Consider the following 24,137-nt stretch of genomic DNA (forward strand, 5'->3'; position numbering starts at 1 on the left):
CTTGCACAAAACCGGATAAAAACCATGTTCTCGATTCGACCTGCAGTGTACCTAAGAAGGTGCTTTTCTTCCATCCGAATACCGGCCTCAGGCCAGAAAGAAAGCAATCTTGTCCCACGTTCGCTTCCGGAACAGCTCGTGCTTGCCATCAACGGTCAGATAAATGAGGAATATTATGCGAGCTACATGTATCGTTCGATTTCGTACCACTTCGCGACCTCCAGTGTGTGCCTTCTTGGATTATCAGGTATGTAACTTTCGTGGAAGTCGCAATATGAAGATTGTAAACTTTGTGAGACATTACAGAGCTCTACCGGAAACTTGCCTCCGAAGAGATCGGGCACGCAGAGTCGCTGGCGGATTTCTTGCTTTTCCGCAATAACTCTGTCACGCTCGAAACCATTGCTAAACCTCCCGAACGCCAGTGGAGCTCAAACATCGGACAAACGCTTTGCGAAACGATCGAGCTAGAGATGAAGCTTTCCGGTTCAATCTCGTTGGTTTACGAAGTGGCCGAGAAGCAGCGTGACGTAGTGTTGATGGATTTTCTTACCAAACATTTCCTCCACCAGCAGTGTGATTCGTTGCGCACTCTGCAACAACTCTCCACCAAATGGAGCCAATTGCGTGCGGCTCCGGATGGGACGTACCGGTTCGACCGGGAGGTAAGAAATTGGATTCTGTCTTCAAACCTCCCTAAATGAAACATGAATGATGTGTCAAGAATAAAATGTCGTAAACTGCGAGAGTGGCCGGTTCTATATTGGTTGCTGTTGTAATTAGACATGGAAATTTTCTACCGATGTAAGAGTTGTCTCAATTAGCAGATTAAAGTCGAGCTCGTTTAGATTAGCTTTGGCTGTGAGTAGATCGAGAAAATTGTCCAACGGTTGCTGGAGTTTCCGGGCGGCGCCCAATCCTTGGCTGAGATCTGTCAGAAACAAAAATTATTCGATAGGAAATTTATGCTCAACGTAAAAGTTATTTTCTTCGAACGAGTATGTACTCTGATTGTTATATTTAAATGATCACTTTTTTTAAATGATGTGTGAAGCAAGCAACACCGGGTGACGAAAACAATGAAAGGAACGAAAATGCATATTGTTTTTCCACAACAAATAACAAGACAAAATAACATGCATAGAACTGAACTAGATTGGTAAGGCTTGATAATAATGCTTAGTTTTTAAAATAGCATGCGAAGCATCTGCATGTACCAAACAATAGATGCCGCCAAACGGAACTCAGTCATTACGAACACGGTGAGGCAAACGATCACAAAGACCAGAACACAGTATCCGAGTGTAAGAAGTATCGTTTTCCGCATAGCAAATCCGCCACGTGGAATCGTATCGGATTGAAGTCGGGCTACGCCTCTCCTTGACCATCGCACAATCCGATCCGGCGATTCCCTACAAAGCTGCATCAAAAAGGACGACGTAGAGGATGTGCAACGGTACCGCTGGCCATGGTTCGTCGGAGCATTCGACGACGAAAGTATCATCGAGCCACAGGTGGTTGCATCGATAATGTCCTTGCCCTCACCGGGAAGTTCTCGTCCGTCGCCGGCTTCCAAATCGATTAGCGATGCCGGTGATGCCGTTGCAAGTCGAAGTGCGTTAAGGCTCGCATAGGTTCTCAAATTCCTGGACCGAGAGGAACTTTCAAGCGCGCCCGATTCGGAACAGCAGATCGACGATGAAACGGATACAATCGATGCGGATGAAAATGATGATGTGGTTGAATGGCGTGATGCGCGGTTGTGCGATATGGGAGCATTTTTTTGCGGTTTTTTCCCTACCGTGGGGCAACCGAGTAAAACAAGCAACCGATGGCAACAGGTGCTAAAGCATGTGCAAACTGAAATGTTGGTAAATCAAACGTAAAATGAAGGAAATGATAATGAAAGCAAATTAAAAGTAATTGTGTGGAAATTAAGAAAAACTTACAGTAACGGAAAACATTGTCGGACACGCACAACGAACAAACCACAAAACATACTTCATGCAACAGACATACACTTTAGGTAACACCGTTCACCGGCCAAACGCCACTACCTTTCGGTTGATAGTCTTTCTTCTTGAGATGTGAAGATCCTCGCGGATGGACCGAGTTCCCGGACAGGATGTTCATGGCATGCTCCCGTCCCCGCAGCATCGCACTGACGGGATGGTTCCAACTGTTCAGCAAACGGCGCGCCCTTGACCGAGGCAACACCATCAACAGGTTCAACTTTCGCCGGATACCATCTTCCGTATCCTCACCGATATCGGCGAAGATCACCTTCACTACGTCGATCTGCAACTCGAACACATGATGCTCGACGTACTGCATGAAGCTTTCGAATGACAGCGCCCGGTATCCGAGGTAAGAGAAGAACGAGGAAAACCCGAGAGGCAACGGAAAGGCGAGTGTTTCCGCCGCCAGACAGTATCGCTCGAGCATGGCAAAGAGACGCACCTGAAGTGCACGCTCAAGTTGATCGATAAGTGCAAACCCACGGCTTTCGCTTCCTTCACCGAGCGCGAGCGCATGATCGAGCCCGGCTGTACGGCACACTAAAACACAGAGCGCTCGCGATTGTTCCAGCTGCGCGGCGACGTAGCGCGTTGCCACGGCGTGAACGTGCGAGGTGGCCGGATTTGCATCGTAGAAAGCGTTCTTGAGCCAGCGGAAACCGGTCACTTCCTTCACGCTGTGCTTCACCAGGTGCATGCTCAGTTCGCGGAGGTTTACGTTCAGTACCAACTCCTGCTTGTTGGCCGTACATGCTTCCGTTTCGACGAACGGTAGGTCATTTTGCAAACGACCACGAGCGCCTCCGGAAGCAGCAGCACTGGCGAAAAACTCTACCCCCACCGTTCCGATCGGGTTCGCCGGGGACATGGGTGTGGTGCAGCGGGACAGAGCTTCCGGTTGGTAGCAGGCGAGCGAGTACATCAGCTTCTCGCGTACCTGTTCCTGGTGGAAGCGAGGTCGTTCCTTGCCGCCACCGTTGTCGCTCAACCGATCCCACAGTAGCGTCCAGATGTCCTTGCGGAACGGCGAAAGTCGTTGCTGTGGTGAGAGCAGCATCATCGAGGTGTTGTAGAGGGACTCGTGCGAGAGACCCACGTTCAGTTTGCCAACCTTCGCCTCGATCGGTTTTGTGGTGCTGCAGGACGTCAGCGGTAGTAGGCGGAACAGGGCCAGTTGGTCTTGCGTAAGCCCTTTTTTGGCCGAAGCGTAGGTACCGGCGATGAGCGCTTCCTTAAGTAGAGGGACCGTGTCAAGGTGCAAGGGTCGTTCCATGATGATGTTTAGTATCTGCACACAAAAGAAGCATAATTTTATTATCGTATCGTAATGAAACTGTTGTAAGAGGGGTCCTTGTAGGGATAGAGCCGAATAGATGAAGAGCTAGAGCAATGATAATTGAATGAAGGATACCACGACCCAGCGTAACGTTGATTTGAACGCAATTTTCAAAAATCGAATCTAGTTGGCAAGGAAAATCGAAAGAAGTATAGCCTACTAGACAGATTGAGTCGAAGTGGCAGGGTGGTGTAAAAAATAAAAGCAAATTTAAATTAAACAAAAGAAGTAGGTTAGTGGAAAGAGTATTTAGCTAAATAATTCGTGGAGATGACAGGCCACTTACCTCAGAGAAAATCTCAATAATATCTCCATTCGAATGTGCCAAAAAGTAGTGCACGATCGCAAGCCGGTTATCGATCGACGTATCATTCCGGAACGCGTCAATGAGATGCGTTTTCGGGATTGTAATCGAGATCAGATCGAGCGTGGCCGAATCGTAGCAAATGTTGTTGGTCGCAAAGCACGGTACCAGCTGCGTAATGGGGGCCCGGGTAAACGGTGCGCACACGATATGGCACGAAGGTTCGTGCGAGAGGCCCACATCGAGCAAATGCATAAAAAGATCCGCCTGAAACACCAGCACATGGTGGTCGCCGTGTAGCGTAAAGGTCGGTTTCATCAGTTTCGCTTTTTCCCACGGAATGCCCGGGATGACGCAGTGTATCACGCACCCATGGTGGAGGATGGTCACCGAGTAGGCAAAGTGTACGTCGAAGATATTTTGTGCCGGTCCTCCTCCGCCGTTTGCATTAGTTGACTCTTCTTCCTGCTGCTTGATCGGTTGGTAGAGATAGTAATGGCAGACGAAAAGCATTCCCGATTCGTCGCTCACAATCACTAGATTCAACGATGAGTCGTGTATGCGCAGCGGCACCGTGTCATCCTCGTAAATGTCCTCACTGTTGGACGATGGGATTTTGGGAAGATTGAGTGGAATGTTGAGCACCGTTTCAGTCGGCAGATCGTCATGGAACTGAAACGCAGATAAGGTCGGCTGAAGCCGTTTTTCTGCTTCGCCGGATTCGCCGTTCGCCCCGTCATCCTCCTTTTCGAAGATGGTTCTTGTGCTTGGTTTTAGATGAATATAGTACAAGGCTTGCACCACCGGATCCCACTGAGCCCAGATAAACGATTTTGTTATCGTTTCGCTCTTCAGACTGTCCCGGTCCACCTCCCAGGCCAGCGGGTTCATATAGTCAATACGTCCCGGCCTACTGCCTACTGAACCGATGATATCGTCAATTTCATCCGTCGTCGGAAGGTCAACCTTTTTCAGGTTGACCGTGTAAAGGAGTACGTGCTCGTGATGCACTAGGAGCAGGAATTTATCTTGATAGCTCTTCTCGAAGGTCGATAGCTTCCGCCACAAGAACGTGGCCATCACCTGACGATTGCGATCTACCTCCAGCAGCAGATGGGGTCGAACGGATTCAACCTTCGGCCGCACCTCGACCAGATACGCCCGGTACACGTCACCGTTTTGACCAGATTCGTCCTGCCGCAACTCTTTCGTGACGTACAGGAGAAGCGTGCGCGTGAAGTTGACCGACGCTTGGATGACATTTTCCCGCCCGGGGAACGTGTACAGGATGTCGAAGGTTTTCGTTTTCGGCGTGTATATGCCAACGTTTGTGCGCTGTTCTTCGCGGCCTTTTTTCGGGTCGAACGATACCCAGCTCGCAAGCATGGAACTGTCCTGTTCCTTCCCAAGGATACGCCATTCTATAGCCACATCTACAACAAGGAGCAGTAACAAGAGGATGGTGAGTTGTCGAACGACTATTTTCTACCATTTCCGCACTTACCTTTGTTTCCGCCGAGGGACAGGAGGCCGCAAAAATTGGCTGCCAAATTTTCCTGCTTCAGCATCCTTTCAGTTTGTGCGATAGATGTTTCACCACAAATTCCGACACACACACGTACGCCACACCAGATTCCGAAGCTTGGGATTAAGAAGCTTCTACTCCAATCGGGAGGATAAATGAACCAAAAACAGTCGCACGAGGACACAATCTAATGATTTTTTGATGATTCTTTAAAACGGTTTTCGCTTCGTTGACCCGATTCCGTGATCTTCCCGTGTCCGTCTGAGACATCACATCGCAGCAAATCAATAATCTTTTCCTCTCTTATGCCACCTTGTCAATGATGCTGGAATTCGGTACTGATAAGTTGCATGTTACAATCGCCCCGCTGCCTTCCTCGCTTCGCACGCCTTTCCACTCTGCTGCGAGTTTGCGTCGTGTCTGCGGTCGAGTCGTTTCACCACCTCCACCGCCGGTTCGTCCCTTATCAGTTGTCCAGACCAACCTCCGGTGCCGATTCGACGCACGCGCATCGGTTTGTAAACAACGGAAGGTTTATTTACAATTCGCACGTTTGAATTGTGTACGAAGGGTACGTTTCCGAAGGGGTACCACCGTGCCGAACCGAAACCCCGCCGCACATGCCGATTGTTGAAGAAAAAAGTTATGGTTCCGATTTCGATTCCGAAGCGATACTGGTTTTTTATATGTAAGACGATACCGGTCCGCAAATGTTATGTTTTTAAAACTGAATCACCAATTTTAAACAATTTATTTACCAAATTATTGCGTGCGTGACAGCTTTCAGTCCGAGTTTTTACGATTGGCAACAGTTGTACACATTTGTTGTATTGTTGACACTTCAATCCAAAATATTCACAATCTTCGTGCATAATTGCATCTATTCAATATGCTTGCGAGGAATTTATACATTTTGTATGATACTCGCATGAAATAATCAACGCATGAATGCCTCATCGGAATCGGAATTAATTTTGTAGCATACGAAATATGAACAACCATTGTGCGTGGAAATCAACAAACAAATGAACTGCTAAAAATTAAGATGAAATCTGTAGTTTTTCAAACAACCTCAAAGAACATGCCATACCGAAATGGTCTAGGCTATGCTGGTTTCCACCAAACATTTAAATAGTGTTGTATTAAACATATGCTTTCGGCACGACCATTCTGGATCAATTAAACAATCACTTTGGCAATGTGAATGCATAGCGCCAACTAGATGCGTAGTCCGTTGCATGCTGCCCACAGCAAAAACGAAATGCATAGACATTTTAATAGTTCGAAAATTTTATTGGTAATCAATTCAATACATGGGTGGAGCAACTAAAAAGAATGAACAGCTAGTTTTCGCATTATCGTAGAATAGCGTGTACATTCCGATTAGTTGACAAACGTGACAATTCTTCATGATTGTATGAAGTCCTCGCAAGTTCGGGGAATTCATTTTCTGCTGTCCTTTCTCTGCACGCGCGAGCAGAACATTGAAATTATTATGAAAAAAGGAATAAACTAAACATAATTTAAACTTCCTATGCAGAGACAGAAATTCTCTCTGCATAGTTATTTGCCTATCTTTTCTCTATGATTCACGAGGCTCTGGTGGCTGGGAGGAACTTGTGGCCCGCGGAGTAGTAGACGCCGATGCCGGTGATTTCTGCTGCCGTTGGAGTGGATTATAACGTGCCTGACTTCGATTCGCAATCCGTGTCTTCGCCACCCTCAAGTGTCGCATGATCTCTCGCTGGGTGTTTTCGGCCGACTCGTTACTCAGGCGACTCATTAGCTGCTCGAGCTCGTCGTAGAACATGGCATGTTTCGTGCGAAACAGAATGTCTTGCGTAAATCTATCCTGAAATGTCCTCATACAGTGGTATGCCACCATCTTTACCTTGCGAGTTGTCTGGGGGCCCGAGCACATGTCCTCGATCGTTTGCTTGAGCGACTCATCTGTTCGGTTGGGTGGTATATTACCTTGATTAGAACCGTGCACCTTTTGGCGGTACGTGATCATTAGACTTACCTTCATTTTCGGCGAGAATGTTGCGCATCGCCAATATTATCGGTTCCGGTACTTGTATCAATGCGTCATTGGACCAATTTGAAAGGAAGAGAACATTGATGGCATTTTGAACCTGCACTAATCGTGTCGTGCTTTCCCAAATCTTTCGCGTATTGGATGTGATGTAGGATGGATCGGCATTTCGGTTTGATGATCCTGCGTTGCTCGTGGGATCCGTATTTCGGCTTTCCATATTCAATTGCTTCCTATTCGAATACAACAACACAATGACATGCTATATCGTTTTACTTTGTATACAAATGGCAATGTTTGCTCTAAAATGCAAAGCGTTAATTTCTTTTCTGTCTAGGTAATGCTAAGAAAGTACGCATCAAATTGATCTTTACTAGGGAAAATGGCGCACACTCACCGGATAATCTTGCTACCATAAAATTGCCAAAGGATACTATGATTACTGGCAACTGCAACGACAACTCGGGTTGACTGACAGGATATGCTACCATTTGTAAACAAATCTTTCAAACTTTGCTTTCTTTTTCTCTCCCGCTACCGCTGACATTAAAACGTCAGCGCGGGTGAGCATAAATGGTAAGCATAAAATAATTCGCGATGTTTATTTGAATTCAAAACCAAACTTTTATGTAATTTGGCAACAAAGGCAAATTACCTTTACAGGTCACACTGTAGCATATTTCTTTCCCTCCAATTTGATGTGATATTTTTTGAAAAGAAAAGATTCAGACAAAACTATGATTAAACTAAAGATGATATTTATTTAATTTCTTATTCATACAGAAAACAATGTCGAGCTTGCTCCGAAGACATCTCTTACATCCTTGTTTTGGAGGTGTAAAAGACTGAACTCTCTGGTTATATTGTACGCCAGGCCAGTGCATTCAGAAGGCTGGTTTCGCATTGACTTACGGTTCCGGCAGAAAGACTCGATCTATCTATTCTAGCGATAATTAAATATACAAAAATGTAACAACTCAACGCATTTGTACAAATCGTTGATAATCCATATTATCCATTGTAAAATGATGTCTAGGTGATGCTTGACGACCACTCTCCATTCTGCAAGAAGCAATTACTGCATCGTTTCTGTCCAATATCCAAACACTGAACGTCATGGGGTCGCCCTTCGACAAACGGTTCCAACTGACGATTGATGAGGTATATGCGAAGACGGTCGATTTAGCAGAGTAATGCAAACAGGCTTTTCTCCCATCGAGAAACCTGTTCCTACATTATTCATCAGGTCACCCAACCATCATCGGCCAGTCAATCTCTTCAGCATACCATATATCACAGTTAAAACAGCAGCGAAGTAGTAGTTGGGGATAGGATTTGTCTTGGGGAAGGATTGTCCCAATTGCTTGAGACAAAGACGGGATCATTTTAAGAGTTGCCGGAAAGGAGTATCGTTTCAGGGTTGCAAGGATGCCCAGGATGGATGTTTATGGATGTAGGAAAAAAAAACTTCCCCTCTGTTGTCCCCGCGCCCCTTTGCTCTTTTGGCGTCCGTTTCTCGATGCGGTAGTAATAATGGTACGGCCCCATTATTGATTTCGCATCGACCGCTGATGGAAGCATTGAAGTGGCGGTGGAACGAAAAACGCTCGTTATGAGCTATTCCTGCTCTGATCACACATTAACACAATTCGTCCTTTGCGCAAGAGTGATCATATTCGGTCGCACACAGCATGTCCTTAACCACACACAGCAACTTCAAGACAACCCTTCTCTTCGCGATTGCTAGTTGATTCTGCGGCTTCGTCCATTCGATACGATTGTTATTTGATTGGTTGTCACTTCGACAGAGTGTGCGCAGATAACTTAATTACAATAAAACGGAAAATGTTTTCTATAAACACTTTAAAAATCACGCACTATACACTAATTAAACACTTGTAATTGGGTTCATGTCCTTCGCTTATCGACTTCTTCCTTACGGTGGTGAGGGCTCATGTATCCGCTTCAAGAGCTTCGGTTTTCATGAACGATCATTTGAAGATGGAATGTGTAATGCAGTCTGAGAGTCTGCAGATCGGTTTGTTTGTGATGGCATCGTAATTTTCATGTGTACATTTGCAGTTATTCGTTTCAGTGCTTTGCTCAGGAAGATGGAGGTGATCTTATTTTTTCAAGATCTACACGTTGGAGCTTCTGTTGCAACAGAAAGTCAGCAGCGGACAAAACAGAGGTATGATTCAGCACCAGCATTGCTTCATCAAAGAAGGTAATGGCCACCTCCGGCTTTCGATTGAAGAATGTAGTGGAGTAGGTCTGGTCTAATTTCATCGGAGCGCCATCGGGTGTGCAAAAGCTACCTGAACATAGGAAGTTACGTCTTTGATTTTGATCGCTAATTCACTTTGCTCTTCACGCAAACATACACACACAGACACACACCACACGGACGAACAGAAGCATACCGCACCGATAGTCGCCTTTTCTGCGATGTTATCACTATGCCACTAGCGCCAAGGTGTCGGATGTAATGAATCATCGAAAGGAGAAAAATTTTAAAACAAATTTCTCTCCTTTCATTCCTCCTTTATCGGCTTCCTTTGATGGCCAACGCTCTTTTTTTTCTTCACCAAATGGCAAACCGAGACGCAAGGCGAATGATTAAGATAACGATTTTGCTCATGGTGAAGACGCAGCAGGGGGTGGTGGTCGTGTGTTAGGTGGATGGATCATCTCTTGTGCGATCGAGGATTGCATCAAGCGCAAGAGATCTACGATTGAGGACGGGACCGAAGTAGCATCTTGATAGGCCAAGAAATTTTGAACCAAAGTAGAAGCTACACCATCATGACGTAAACTACCATCAGGCGAACGAACGTCATGGCCAACCAAGTTCATCTTGCAGCAGCGGACTACTTGGACCACCGTATCATCCTTATTTCCTCAGTTCATTCTCAAGCAAAGAGCATTACTAGAAGTTGATTAGCGCGTTCATGCTCTGCTTGCAATCTATCACTTTTTTGTTTGCACTTTTAGTATCCGCGACAGGAGCAGCAGCAGCAGCATTCCCAGTGACACCACCAGCAGTCGTCGGCGTTGTCGAGGCCGGCGGCGAAGATGCTTTGGTAGCGGTGGCCGGTACGAAGAGCATGCTTATTTCTAACGACGCTAACCACTCGCTACATTTCTCCTCGCTGCTGAATGCCAACGTTTGTGCGACCATTTCCACAGCAAGGTTGGGCCGATAACTAAATGTGCATACATACAATTGAAATCGTTAAATGAATTATTCCGTCACTTGTCAATACAATATAGAAGGGGAAAATTAGAAGGTTAAGTTAGTAGAATTATTACGTCGCACGGTACTGTGAAAGCTGCATGATCATATGTCGATTTCAGACAACTTTGTGACCTGTCTAGACCTCGTAGATTCTTCAGCTCCATCATACCAAACGTTACCTGTAAAGTTACCCCACTATCAGATAAAATAAACCCTTCTTTGGGATTTCTCCCAAATCAAGCCAATGTGGATTGGCAGGAGAGAACGGCCAGGACTGCTACTACACGCGTTGCTGAATGCTGAAAAACATGCCAAACTACCCCACCCCACATCGCTCCCACAACCAGAAAAACCCCTGCTCGCATACGTACGCTTTGATAATGGATTTGAGAGCTAATTTGCGTTCACGCTCGATGAACCAATCGATCAAATAACCCGCCATCAACGGCGCTTCCCGATAGAGCTTGAAGAAAGTGCTATAATTGCTTAACGCCCAGGCAGATCGGAGCCGGAGCGCGAATCGAACGATATCGCTTTCCTTGTCCGCTGCCGTTAGCGACCTGAGTATAGTGGTCAAATCTGAAAGTAAAAGAAAACATCACAAACGTGTTAAAAACTACTCGACTATTAAAGCAGCTCCATTTTTCAGTTACCTGAGGTGTTTTTGGTGAAAATGTAGTACAGGACGCGGTACGCGGTAAACTCGAGATGATTTTCGCCACCCACATCGGCGTACAACATTTTGAGCTGCGTTTGGCACTGGTTGAACTCTTCGTGATCTCCCTTTTCCATTGCTATGCGGGCATGGGTTTCGTATACCTGTACAGTGAAAGCATCTCGAATACCTTGTACCTGTGAGTGTGCGATTGGGAAGAAATAGAGGGTAAAAATCCGGTCAGAAATAATATAACGAGGAGAGATCGTTCCATGTACAAATCTACCAGGGTAGCTAGATACAAATGTGTTTATCCTTTTGTCAAAACTTAGCAGGCGTTTGGATGTTAACTGATAGCTTTATCCAGCAGTACTTGTTTCTAAAATAATGCTGACACTAGTTATATAGCTATAGCATTTGTACCTGAGCCAAAACTGGACAACGGACATTTGTTTTTAAACACAAACTTACCGTCAAATCCTGCCGAATGGACTTCAATTGGTCGCAGGCGTAGAAATAGTCCTGCTTATCGACCCACTTCTTCTTCACGTTCTGCAGCGAGTGGCGCAGCACCTCGACCGGTCGCACCTCACACGGGGCAGGGGCTTTCGTTAGGCGCAAAAAGCTTTTCTCAAGATCGCGACACGTACCGACGATGTGCAAATCGAACAGATCCACCTCGTCGTCGTCGTCATCGTCCCTCCGGTCGGCTGCGTCATCGATGTAGATTCTCGATGCCGTTGGCATGGTCAACCTGCGATCAGCCTTCCGGCCGAAGGGTGAAATGATGTTCGAGGCGACGACAGGCGGTGAGGCGGCCACCTTCTTACCACCCTGATTGTTAAAACGGGCCGCGCGCTTCTTCAGCTGCTCCAGGTCGCCCTCGACCGCACCGCCAACCTGACCGTGCTCGGAGTAGAACCCTTTGTTGTTACGTTGGTTTTGTTGGTTTTTACCATTCTGCTTCTGATTTTTATTATTTTTCTGCTGCTGTTGCTGCTGTTTGTTACCTCCTTTACTGAAAGATTTATTGTTGAACGTCGGCCGTACATCTTCCTCGCTACTGCTGGAGGAACGGCGATTCTTGCGCCGTGGGGATCGTGAATCGTCACTGGACGAACGGCTGCGCCGATTGCGACTACCGCTGCTACTGTAACGACTTGGCGAACGCGAACGTGATCTCGACAGACGTGTTTTGCGTCCGCTCGAAGATCCGCCTGCCTTTACGCCCAGCCTCGTACCAAGCGACTGCGATAGTCCGGTTCCAGCGGTTCCCTTTTTACCGGTGGAGTTGAACTGTTGCGACTGCTGGTTGCCTCCTTTACCGGTGTTACCTAGTGGACTCTGGTACTGGCTCAACGATTTGCCCTTATTGCCAATGTTACTGCCGAGGCCAAGGCTGACGCCCAAACTGTTGCTGTTCATATTTGGCGGTAGCAGTGCTTGCTGGTTGCGCTCACTATGCACACTTGGCACCGGCTCGTTGTCCCAGTCCTTTGTCCACAGTTCACCTTTGTTGGCGGCGGCCGTAATGCGACCCTTCAGACAGATATCGATTTGATCCTTGTCGAAGTCCGTCTTGCACTTTGCATAGCATCGTGATACGAAGTTGTTCAAACCCTGCGGCCAACCATCGGTGGGAACGTGGAACTGCTGATCGGTCATCTTCGGTGGGGGAAGCACATTCGGAGGGGTCGGGGCTTGCGGGGCCGGAAGCGAATGTCCAACCGTTCCTACCACGGGCATCGAGACGACCGGAAGGGGCGGCGGTGGTTTGCTTAGATCGGGGGGAGGTGTAGGAAAGTTGGCGGCGTTAGATGCACCCCCGCCGTTCGATGGCAGCGATCCGGCTGGCATCAGCGGCGGAATATTCGTCGAGCCTGCGCCTTTACCACCGTTCATAAAAATTGAACCAGCGACACCACCCCCATTACCTCCCATCGACTGATTGTTCATATTGTTGTTGTTCTTGTTCTTCTTTCGCTTCTTCTTGCCGCCAGTTCCGTTCTGGTTTTGATTTTGAAAAGCGGCCATCATCTGCTGGTGTTGCTGCTGCTGAATGTGCTGTTGCTGCTGCTGGGCGTGTATTTGGCTGGCCGCAGCAAGCGGGTTTGCAGCCACCATCGGACTCACACGCTGCGGATGCTTGTTGATGTTGAACCGGATAGGCCCGAACTGACTCGGTGCCTGCTTAAAACCCATTCCATCACCTCCGGACTGCTGCTGCTGCTGTTGAGAGCTGAAAAATGTGTTGCCCGACATTCCGCCGCCGGATGAAGAACCCACTCCATCGGAGGAGTTGCCATTATCCGACAGATTGGACATTGGACCACCGCTGACGAAACCCGACGCTGTATTGCCCACGCTGCCGTTGCTGGCGTTGTTTCCACCACCGAACCCGGACGCACCACCTCCCGCAGGGGTTCCCTGCAAACCTCCCACACTGTATTGCAGCTGTTGGTACAGCTGTTGGTAGTATTGAGCATACTGCTGCTGTTGCTGTGGTTGGTTCATTCCGTAACCACCGGAATATCCAGCTGACTGCTGCTGAACTGCCTGGGCAGCAGCCATCCACGCAGCTGCCTGCTGTTGTTTCAACGATTGATCTTGCGAATTCATAACGCTACTTACGGCTGTTTCACCCACAACATGCATCGCACGGCTAACATTCACTATCCGCTACGATGCGTCCTCTTTTTATCCCCTTTTGGCTCGGTTTTGGGTACGAAAAAGTATTTTTACTTCCACCTATGGTTGTGAAATATGGGAGGTAAAATGAACATTGGAGAAAATCAAAATGGCGGACAGTAGGAATTTTTCATCATGCGAATCGCTATACTTTTTGAACGAGACTTCTGTGCAAATATGATAACTTACCGTAAAATTGTAATGAAGTATGCTAACGGAACACTACAATTCATCAGAAATTCTATTTAAATTGGATTCACAAGCATAAATTTCACTCTGTGGAACTCTGTGACACACTTTTCACTTCTTTGAGTTTCAAAGGGCTTCTGCTTGAACACCAAAGTAGTGTTGAAAAATCGGGATTCGGAAGATCCGAAGATTCGATCCCTAGCCGGATTCTACAGATTCGATTCCCATTTGACGGATTCTAAAGATTTAAATCCGATTGTACCGAATAAGATTATCCGTATCCTGATTTTCTTACGCAAATAGTTCAATGAAATCAACAAATAATATAAAAAGTCGACAAGTTCGATGTGCACACATGATGTGACTCATTATGATGAATCAGAATGAATCTGAATCGAATGATTCGAGTCCAACAGGAATTTGATTCAAATTTGCCCCTGAAGGTATGCAATGGGTGTCACATGATTGCAGTTCGAATATTTAAACCGATGCATTACCGTAAAAGAAGAAACGGTTTGAACTAGCTAAAAAACTAGTTCGTTATAAATTTGTGAAATATGAGGGGGGCGCGTGGGCCACCCGATTCAAACAATAATTCAAAATATAAATACAATTCATTTATCCACTCATTAAAATGGTTTAAATTTAAAACTCGCTTAGTGATTCATTTAATCAGACTTAAATGGCTTTTAAGATTGCATTTAATCTTTCGATTGTTTTGTTCGTGATTTTTTCTTTTTCATTCATTCATGAAACCTTCTGAAATGCCCCTCGTGGCGTAGTAAGCAAAGTCAGTGTTCGTGTGCAACCCACGCGACTTGCCATTTTTTTACGACTGTAGTTCCCCCAACAGCAACGCTAACTGAACATTAATTGTATCGCGTAATTCAATAAGGATGTTGCAATTGAAAATGTTCTGCGTTTTTGTTCTGCGTCGCATAAGCGGGACACACACCTTCTGGTTCGTTTAATGAATCACTGGCCGCTACCTCGAACCGAATGTGAAACAGTTCGATTACATGCTTCTAAATGTGTTAAGCTAGAGGTCGAATGGAAATGTTTGTTATATGGAGGAAATAATGATTTTCCCGATACACGCACATCATCGGCAACATGTGTTTCTAGCGACCGAGCTAAAGTTCAAGGTATATGCCATTTGTTACATTAGTATGCGGAGAAGAGCCTTTCTAAGCTCGTGCCATTGTTTTTTTCGTTTTTCCATCGCACAACGGGTTTGATAAAAACCCGTTCGTCCCGACTTAATCCTAGGCTCCCAACGCGGTCCGCATACTCGGAAGTGAGTTCGGCGTACGCTAGCGATCATATGGATTTTTTGTTTGTTTATGCGTCCACCCGCCGAACGAGTCTGGCGATGACCGAGGAAACGGTTGCGCCAAGGACGTGTCCAAATAGTGTACCGTAAGCCATCATTCGTTGCAATTCGAATCATTCCTCCAATTAATCGATCGCTTTAGATAGTAAACATTGCTGGTGGCGGCAACAATGTTTATGGGATTCAGGAGGATTTTTTGTCCTAATTATCACACGAAAAAAAAACACTACATTCTAATAGGGTAGCAAAGAAACTTGTACACACGAGATCGATACTTACATCCCACGTCATGCTACATTCATGAACTGATTTGATTTTTTGTTAAGACCATTCATTTTTTGTGCTCCACTTAATTGCTATGTTCTCGCTATGTTTCGATGACCAACCAGCTTTTCTCCACCCGACCGATAGCAGCATTTGAAGCGGATTGTACGCGTGCCAAAAGAACAAAAACGCGCTCTCGTGTCCGGAGTATCCGTTTGGCGGAACCTAGCACACGAACCGATCGCGCGCTTAGTTTGGTAGTGGCGTTTTTCTCACCCTCCCTACCATACCAACCAAGCGCTTACTGAGAGAACGATCTTGAATGGCGGGTCGACGGGCGATCCGCACTACGCGAGTGCTCCGCTTCCGATTCGCGGCGTGTGCCTAGTAGTAGCATCGCACTACCTAACGGTTGCCGCTGATCGAGCAACACACGTCATGGGGCGCAGGCAGTAGCACCGTCGTTCTCGCGTACTCACGTGCGCCAAAACGGGGGGGAATCAGTAACGACCACTTCCGAAACACCCGATCAGTAGCGTTCATATATAAGAGCGTGTGCCAGTGGCCGGGAGAGTTTAGTTTGAGCCTGATCGCTTCGAAAGTCGATCGCAGCAAGCAATAGTACAGCAGCCTGTGAGTGTGTGTGTGCGCTCGTGTGTGTGTGCAGTGGTCTACCTTCGGTGCTTCATGCCGGTAAAAGCAGTTCGCGAGCAAGGAAGCCCGTCCCATAGTAAGAGGTGACCAAGAACCCCACCCAGAGACCCTCTCAGGAGTATAGTACCAGTCAGCCATATCAACAAGGATAATCCAAAAAAACCCACCAGTGGACTATAACCGTCGCCTGTTGGTTCCAGGATCCAGTGTTACGAAGTTTTCGTTGAAAAGAAAAGCACCCACAGGAGCTCTACGCCTAGAAACATGCCCGCCAACGGAGTGAATAGTGTCGAGCTGGAAGTGATCGAGGATGTGGCCACGACGTACGCCAGCGGCTCGGACAGTGCTGGCGTCTCGGAGGACGAGGACGTGCAGCAGCTGTTTGTGAGCGGAGCGCACCACATCTCCAGTGTGCCACCACTGAAGAAGGCGGTGGAAACACGGGGAAAGAGCACGCAGTTCCAGGGCTCGGCCTCCGAGGGCTTGGCGGCGGAGGTGTCCGAGAAGCGTTACGCAAGTCTGCCGAACCGCGAGCAGCACCAGCAGTTCCTGACGGACTTCCTCACCGAGGTGCTCAACTCGGCCGTCTTCAATGCGACCGACCGGGCGAACAAGGTCCTGAACTGGGTCGACCCGGAAGAGCTGAAGCGGACGCTCGATCTGGCGATCAAGCAGGAGCCGGACACGCACGAGAAGCTGCTGGAGTTGACCCGTGCCACCATCCGGCACTCGGTCAAGACGGGACATCCGTACTTCATGAACCAGCTGTTCTCGTCGGTCGATCCGTACGGATTCGCTGGCCAGGTGCTGACCGATGCGCTCAACCCGAGCGTCTACACGTTCGAGGTGTCGCCGGTGTTTGTGCTGATGGAGGAGGTGGTGCTGCGGGAAATGCGCACGATCGTCGGCTACCCGAACGGTGAAGGCGATGGCATTTTCGCTCCCGGCGGCTCGATGGCCAACGGCTACGCAATTAGCTGCGCGCGCTACAAATTCATGCCTGATGTGAAGGTAAGTGGCGTTTGGAAAGGACACATAAGTGTTCTAACCAGCTGGAAGTTCCAGATTTAATATGGGTGTGCTAAATTGCTTTAAATTTAATTGTCAACTCATTGTTCTCATAGAAGGTTATGGGTAATCAAAACCATTCTACCATTTAACTATACTGCTAAATCTCAGAACTGCAAAAAGCACGGTTCTATCTAAATCTAACGGATTACAAAATAATTCTTGCATTTATTATTCTACAGATATAGGCTATCAGTTTAAGGAAAAATACGATTGTAATCAAAATTTACTTGATACCTACATTATTTAAAAATCGAAACAAATACCTTTGTATATCTATAACGGGAAAAGTATAATTTTATGTGAAGAACACAAATTATGAAACGATCAACGTTCTCAAATTTAATGTAAAATTATATAATTGCTCGATTCCGATGTTACGATTGAATAGAATTTACTAGATTTCAACAATACTAAAACGATAAAACAAAAAATAGCCTGTGCTTTTTCAAGAAACACATGCTAACATATCTTAAATAGTCGTGCTTCAATATCACGGCAATTATTCAATTCGACGGTGGCCTGAGGTGTAGTCGCCAACATGACTGGCAAGGACTTGCACGTGTACACATGTGCCACAATAAAAAAAACTCTAGACAATCCATTGTGGTCTAGCTTGGGCCATGATTGGTCCCTCAACTCATCAGATCCTTCGAAATGACTTGTGGAGGGTTTATATATAATTTATATACCTCCTTAAGGAAAACGCTTGATCGGTACGGATCACTTTGCGAGTTGAGTGAAAGGAAAGTTTATTTTTATCGACCGGGAGCGGTGTGGAAAGGTAGTGCACTAACCTGAAGCTGCCGCCAGCTGCAGGAAGTCGATTGTCGGTAGCTGTCCACCCAACCAACCTCGTTTGCATTGAAAGACGGCGGGCTTCCTTCAAGTGCAGCGCGATGCAGCGTGAAACGGATGATAATAATAAAAAATGTGCTAAAAATAGATGCAGAACATGCACAGTGATCATGCCGACCGTAATTAGTGGCGCAGTAAAGCCTCAAAAGTAGCTGCTAAAATTGCTGTGAATAAAGGCGCACCACTTCTTCTGCGGAGCCCACAAGCCAGTCAAGAGCTATTGGTGGCGCGTGTCCATTGCCATCCTCCTGAGGGCGGCGGGGGGCAAGGATGTCCATGAAAGAAGCAAACGGTAAGACCGTAAGAAGTCGGCACCGGCCGCTCACACTCCCCGCCCAATCAACCGTTAAACGGGGGAAGTGTTACTTCCTGTATTTGGGCCGGTAGGCTTGGCAGGCGGCAAGCACCGGCCCCACCGATTACCATGACACTCGATGTGCCAATCGTGATGCCGACATACCACCGCACCACCGCACCACCGCACCACCGCACCACCGCGAGGCTTTTGGCCCGTAACGACATGATGGCTTTGACCCTGAACATGACGGACGGCGCGCGCGCGCGCGAATGACGTTCCCTCCTCCGCCATCTTTGGAGTAAACCAAATTCAAACCTAAAGCCCCAGAGCACGATGACCACGAAAACGAACTAGGTTCCTGCGGAGGGACACGCGCCGTGCACGATCGATCAGTGAACTGGAATAAATTGCTACTGCCGAATTCGACATTGAAAATGTAGCGGTTTGGTGAACTGGTAGGTTTTCGACAGGTTTGAATTCGCGAACTATTAACCGACCAACTGGTTTTGGCTGGTTAAGGTGACGATCATTAATTTCCACCTAGCAGGAACTGGGGATTTTAATCTGACAAAATAATCAGCATCCTAAATGTGTATAAACAAATGGTTTGGAACTGGTTTAGGGGTAGGATTGTTTTCATGAGCCATTAATATGCGAAATTTGTCGCGTGCGGTTCGTTCTTTTCCGTTTCTCCATTTGCCAGTGCGTTTCAAAAATGACGCTCCACTGGTTGTAGAGGAAATGTACATAAAGAGTGTTCTTATCTAGATGACGCATGTGGTGCAAAAATTAGCTCATTTAAACTAGAAATGGAAAGGGGATCCCGGTCGAACCATTTCCCATTCGGCAGCGAATGCACTGGAAGCTTGTTGCTAGTAAATGATTGCAAATTCCATTCAATTGCACTTGGGAGTTCCTTTGGCAATAGGGTTTCCCCCGCCCGGTCGCTTTGTGGTGCAGTGTAAAGGAAATTACAAAGTACAGCCACTTTGATTCCATTCTAGACTCGCCGGCTACAAAGGCCCCGGACGGTTCGCGGTGCCTATTAGCGACTTATTATCGTAAATGCCGCTGCCGTACAATCTGCGATTGATTCATCGTATCGCACGGTGTGCGATCAGCGATCGGCAACATGATCATCACGGGTCGTCTCTCCGTCCAGGCACGGAGGGCTAATTACGGCTAGAGAGCGATAACTGCTGATGCTGCTGGGCTTGGGTCATTCCATTAATGGTGGGAATTCTAGCACGTCGCAAAGCGAACCCATTCCGTTACGTGGCAAATTCAACACGACCTTGATTGCCCATTCACTGATCGCCTGCGGGTTTGCTCCATCAGACTTCGTCTATCTCAAACAAAGATCGATTATAGAATATGGCTTATCGCTCGGTGATCGTACAAACGATGTTACGTTCATTGTTTTACAATACAAAATCTATCTATACTAACCGATAAGCTCTGACGTCACATCTTATGCTGTAATAGAGCTAGAAACCTTTCTGCCAACCTCCAGACCTCTGACGCTTATGTAAATGAATCTCTTTTAATCACCGATTCCGATTCTCTTCGATCCATTACAGGCGAAAGGACTGCATGCTCTTCCACGATTGGTGATCTTCACATCGGAAGATGCACACTATTCCGTAAAGAAGCTGGCGTCGTTCATGGGCATCGGTTCGGATAACGTCTACGCTATCAAAACAGATGCGATTGGCAAAATTTGCGTCGATCATTTGGGTACGTGAGAACGTTCTCCTTCTTGCTGCAAGGTGGTAAATCAATAACATTCCTTCCACTTACAGAAAGCGAAATCTTGCGCGCCAAACAGGAGGGAGCGCTGCCGTTCATGGTTTCCGCCACGGCCGGCACCACCGTAATTGGGGCCTTCGACCCGCTGGAGCAGATTGCGGACCTGTGCGCCAAGTACAACCTCTGGATGCACGTCGATGCGGCCTGGGGTGGCGGTGCGCTGATGTCCAAGAAGTATCGTACCCTGCTGAAAGGAATCGAAAGGTAAGGTCCACGGAACCCATACCATCACTTCCGGAAGTCGTTCAGTTGTTGTTGTTGTCGTTGTGCCGGTTTGAGGTTCCCTGCTTGTTTTTTTTCCTTTTGGTGCACCAGTTTGGCCAGTTTTGTGGAGGTTTTTGTTTTGTTCTGTCTATTCTCGTAAAGAACAAGGGAATGGATTTCACTGCCGCTGCAGCTCGTCGCGGACTTCGGAACCAATCTCCGTTCTTGTGATTGATATTGGACGGCAATCGGCGAGGAAGTTCTCTCGGGTTCATTGTCTGTTTTGACGAGTTTCCGCGTTGCGGAAATGAATGTTGTGAACGCACTGGTTCATACGGCATCTTAAAAGCGTACCCCGCAACCTTGCATCGCGGGAGCACTGGCAAGCCAAGATATTCTCGTACGTCGCGACTAGAAACAAAAGCACAGCCCCCCCTCCCCTCCCCATTTTAATTGTAACGACTCCTGCCTAGTGCTTCTGTACCTCCGCCTCGCCACTTTGTCCGGTATTACATACGAGCCGATCGAGCCTGCCATAAAAGTTTCTCTTTGGCCTTTACTTTCCAATCAGTGCTGACCTTTTTGGTACGGTTAATGTGGTTTTTCTCGGTTGGTCTTTGGTTGCCATCGCAAAATGATAGAGTGCATTTAGTGAATGCACAAGCCGAACTGTTCCTACTAATGGAGGCCATGTGCTCGGTGGGTGCACATTTTCTAAACAAAATAATTCTCAAAAAGGGCAAACTGAAAGAGGTGTAGCACCTTTTTGATCACGAACAAAATAAGAATAAACTAAAAAATTGTGTACTAAATTTAAAAAATTCGGTCGAAATGAAAACCGACTGAAGTGGTTTTTGCCGGTCCAACGCCAGTCATACCTAATTGCTAACTAATCAATTCGCACAAGGCATTCCACCACCCCAGTCGTTGGTTTGAATTGGCGAAATAAATTTTCCGGTCCGAATAGACATAATTTGCGCTAGTGCCACGTGCCGCGACATTGGCCCAAAGGCCTAGAAGCAACGCCAGTAAGAAGGAGCGTTCGTTCTGGGTAGTGACTATTTTCTTTGTGCATAGCGGACGTACCAGGCCAAGCTGAACGCGCGAGGCCAATGTCAATGGCAGTGAAAATGCGAAGATCCTTGATCGGTACACATTTGCACGTATTGGCGGCAGTAAAAGGGAACTCGCCGAGCGTGACGAACGGGCGTTTGAAAATGCCGGTACAAATTATGAATAAACGACAGACAAGAATTAGTGACAGATTTTTGTTTTAGAGGCTACTTGTAATGCAGCGTAAAATTAGATACGTATCGGTTGTCTTCATAACTGATCGGTATGTTCACTTCCTTCCATCCTCGAACAGATCCGACTCCGTCACGTGGAACCCACACAAGTTGCTGGCCGCACCGCAACAGTGCTCCACCCTGCTGACCCGCCATCGCAATATTCTGTCCGAGTGCCACTCGACCAACGCGACCTATCTGTTCCAGAAGGACAAATTCTACGACACCCGGTACGATACCGGCGACAAGCACATCCAGTGTGGCCGGCGGGCCGATGTGCTGAAGTTCTGGTTCATGTGGCGCGCCAAGGGTACCGCCGGGTTTGAGCAGCACATCGACAAGGTGTTCGAGAATGCCGAACACTTTACCAGCAGTATTAAGGCACGGCCCGGGTTCGAGATGGTCATCGAAAACCCGGAGTGCACGAACGTGTGCTTCTGGTATGTGCCTCCGGGACTCCGGGGCGTACCGCGGGACTCGGCCGAGTACCGGGAACGGCTGCACAAGGTCGCGCCAAAGGTGAAAGAGCGCATGATGAAGGAAGGTTCCATGATGATCACGTACCAACCGATCCACGACAAGCCCAACTTCTTCCGGCTGGTGCTGCAAAACTCTTCACTGGACAAATCGGACATGAACTACATCATCGATGAGATAGAACGATTGGGCAAGGACTTGTAGATACATACGCGTTTGCACTGACTTGGTCCTTGTTGTTTCATGTTGCTTAAATTATTCCCCTCTTTATCACGTACAGTTGTATTTATTGAACGCATTCGTTGCTAGCTTCTAAAAAACAAATCACAAACTGGATTCTATAAGACGACCGTTGGTCGAATTGCGATAACGATTAATTGGGAAAGACAGGGGGCGTAAGAAAGGGAATGCATCCAATGCAAAGTGTACTACTATTGCGAGATAAAAAAAAACAAGCACACACACACAATTATTAAGTGAAATTGTAACTTCCCTGAAGGAGGAGTTATTCGCTTAAGTTTACTTATTTTTACTGTATCGTAAGCATGTTCAATACATTTTTTAACGAACGCCAAATGTTTCGTCAATAAATCCGAATGAGTTATTATTGAAAAACAAAAAAAGGGATTGTAAATCCGAAACGAAAAGATAACTTTTAAACAGAGATGTAGTATCAGTAATTCTGTTTATATTTTCTTCATAATATAGTGTAATAAATGTTTTATAAACAAAATTTAGATAAACTGTTGAAACAACGTATATTTCCCTGCTATGAAATAGGGTTTCTTAACAGCGGTTAATTCGATACTGTATCACATACCAATCCAGTAAATAAATGTCCGTATAAATGAGCTCATGGTATTCCTCCACCCTAAAACTGTGCACCACAGTTCGTGCAACGTCGATTGCGTAGCGCCAGACATACCAAAATACCCAACGGGAAGAAGAATATGGCACAGAATATTCCCAGGCAGGAATAGTCATCCTCCAGCATACCAATCCGGCAGGCCGGACATCCGTTGACGACGATAATTTGTTGTGTAATTGTTTCGGCCCGTTGCCCCGGAAGTGGTTGTGTCGTCACCTGAGGCATTATCTGCACGGTCACTTTATTGCCATCCATGGCTCCGTAGTATGGCACGGTTCCCTGCACGGGAGCCACAAATGCGTGAGCGGTCGGTTGTTGCTGTACGAACTCTTGTCTCGGGTATGAGGCGGACGAAGCACTCGGGGCAGATGGTTCTGCATGAACCGTAGCTGCAGCTGAGACCGAAACAATTCATAAGGTTACATTTGAAACACTACTGCGTGTCTAGTTTACATACCTATTTGTTGATGATAGCTTTCGGCAACCACCTGGTCGTAGGAAGGAGGATTATTAGAATACTGTTGTGAGGCCATTTTGATTCGTAGAAAACTTTGTTCTTGTTCGTGAAGCGCCAACTAAAAAGTGAGTAATATGAATAATCAAAACACAATTGTTTCGCGAAACAAAAATCTCAAATAATGAGCTGTCAGTTTTTAGTACAGGGAAATTAGAGCACACAGTGGTTTTCAGTCTTATTGCCACATTTCAGATATAATTTATTATATTTTGATACAAATGTGATATGAACATTCTCCTTATATGCCGCTTTAGATTTATTAGTAAGTACTCTACAAGATTTTCCAGAGAAATGTCTTAAAAACTGCTACTGTACAGGCATGACCGAAGACGACCGTAACGCTTAAGTAACATGGTTAGAATATTCGTTATTCGTTCGTTATTATATGTGAGATAACTTTATGATGTATGGAATTAATAAAATATACGGAACTAAAAGATTAATCTGTTTTTGTTTACATTCGTTTGTCCAAGTTATTGCAGGCAGAGCTGTACGTGGAATAGCTGTCATATC

At 46.7% G+C, this 24,137-nt stretch overlaps 7 protein-coding genes across 7 annotated transcripts; 2 read left to right on the plus strand and 5 right to left on the minus strand.

Annotated features, from left to right (window-relative positions):
- The first annotated feature begins 24 nt into the window (after nucleotides 1–24).
- On the plus strand, nucleotides 25–704 carry LOC131293686 (ferritin, heavy subunit-like). Its single transcript, XM_058321764.1, has 2 exons — nucleotides 25–247; nucleotides 307–704. Exons 1-2 carry the CDS (start codon nucleotides 25–27, stop codon nucleotides 702–704), a joined length of 621 nt encoding a protein of 206 aa, XP_058177747.1.
- LOC131282327 (protein pigeon) lies at nucleotides 553–5,528 on the minus strand. Its single transcript, XM_058311755.1, has 4 exons — nucleotides 5,163–5,528; nucleotides 3,641–5,091; nucleotides 2,055–3,306; nucleotides 553–919 (listed from the first exon to the last, which is right to left on the minus strand). Exons 1-4 carry the CDS (start codon nucleotides 5,224–5,226, stop codon nucleotides 780–782), a joined length of 2,907 nt encoding a protein of 968 aa, XP_058167738.1. The 5' UTR covers nucleotides 5,227–5,528; the 3' UTR covers nucleotides 553–779.
- A 1,237-nt stretch (nucleotides 5,529–6,765) lies between these two features.
- On the minus strand, nucleotides 6,766–7,438 carry LOC131293706 (uncharacterized). The gene is made up of 2 exons (XM_058321783.1): nucleotides 7,177–7,438; nucleotides 6,766–7,133 (listed from the first exon to the last, which is right to left on the minus strand). The coding sequence occupies exons 1-2, from the start codon at nucleotides 7,436–7,438 to the stop codon at nucleotides 6,766–6,768; spliced, it is 630 nt and encodes a 209-aa protein (XP_058177766.1).
- Nucleotides 7,439–8,747: 1,309 nt separating this feature from the next.
- Nucleotides 8,748–13,312, minus strand: LOC131282328 (leukocyte receptor cluster member 8 homolog). The gene is made up of 4 exons (XM_058311756.1): nucleotides 11,583–13,312; nucleotides 11,110–11,308; nucleotides 10,828–11,035; nucleotides 8,748–10,424 (listed from the first exon to the last, which is right to left on the minus strand). Exons 1-4 carry the CDS (start codon nucleotides 13,233–13,235, stop codon nucleotides 10,148–10,150), a joined length of 2,337 nt encoding a protein of 778 aa, XP_058167739.1. The 5' UTR covers nucleotides 13,236–13,312; the 3' UTR covers nucleotides 8,748–10,147.
- On the minus strand, nucleotides 13,241–13,730 carry LOC131293727 (dermokine-like). Its single transcript, XM_058321797.1, has 2 exons — nucleotides 13,303–13,730; nucleotides 13,241–13,247 (listed from the first exon to the last, which is right to left on the minus strand). The coding sequence occupies exons 1-2, from the start codon at nucleotides 13,728–13,730 to the stop codon at nucleotides 13,241–13,243; spliced, it is 435 nt and encodes a 144-aa protein (XP_058177780.1).
- Nucleotides 13,731–16,503: 2,773 nt separating this feature from the next.
- On the plus strand, nucleotides 16,504–22,443 carry LOC131282529 (cysteine sulfinic acid decarboxylase). The gene is made up of 4 exons (XM_058312026.1): nucleotides 16,504–17,250; nucleotides 20,044–20,200; nucleotides 20,266–20,476; nucleotides 21,843–22,443. Exons 1-4 carry the CDS (start codon nucleotides 16,504–16,506, stop codon nucleotides 22,441–22,443), a joined length of 1,716 nt encoding a protein of 571 aa, XP_058168009.1.
- A 523-nt stretch (nucleotides 22,444–22,966) lies between these two features.
- On the minus strand, nucleotides 22,967–23,723 carry LOC131281502 (membrane protein BRI3). Its single transcript, XM_058310836.1, has 2 exons — nucleotides 23,565–23,723; nucleotides 22,967–23,502 (listed from the first exon to the last, which is right to left on the minus strand). Exons 1-2 carry the CDS (start codon nucleotides 23,638–23,640, stop codon nucleotides 23,111–23,113), a joined length of 468 nt encoding a protein of 155 aa, XP_058166819.1. The 5' UTR covers nucleotides 23,641–23,723; the 3' UTR covers nucleotides 22,967–23,110.
- Nucleotides 23,724–24,137: the final 414 nt, after the last annotated feature.

The sequence above is a fragment of the Anopheles ziemanni genome, chromosome 2, assembly GCF_943734765.1.
Source record: "Anopheles ziemanni chromosome 2, idAnoZiCoDA_A2_x.2, whole genome shotgun sequence".
Classification (NCBI taxonomy): domain Eukaryota; kingdom Metazoa; phylum Arthropoda; class Insecta; order Diptera; family Culicidae; genus Anopheles; species Anopheles ziemanni.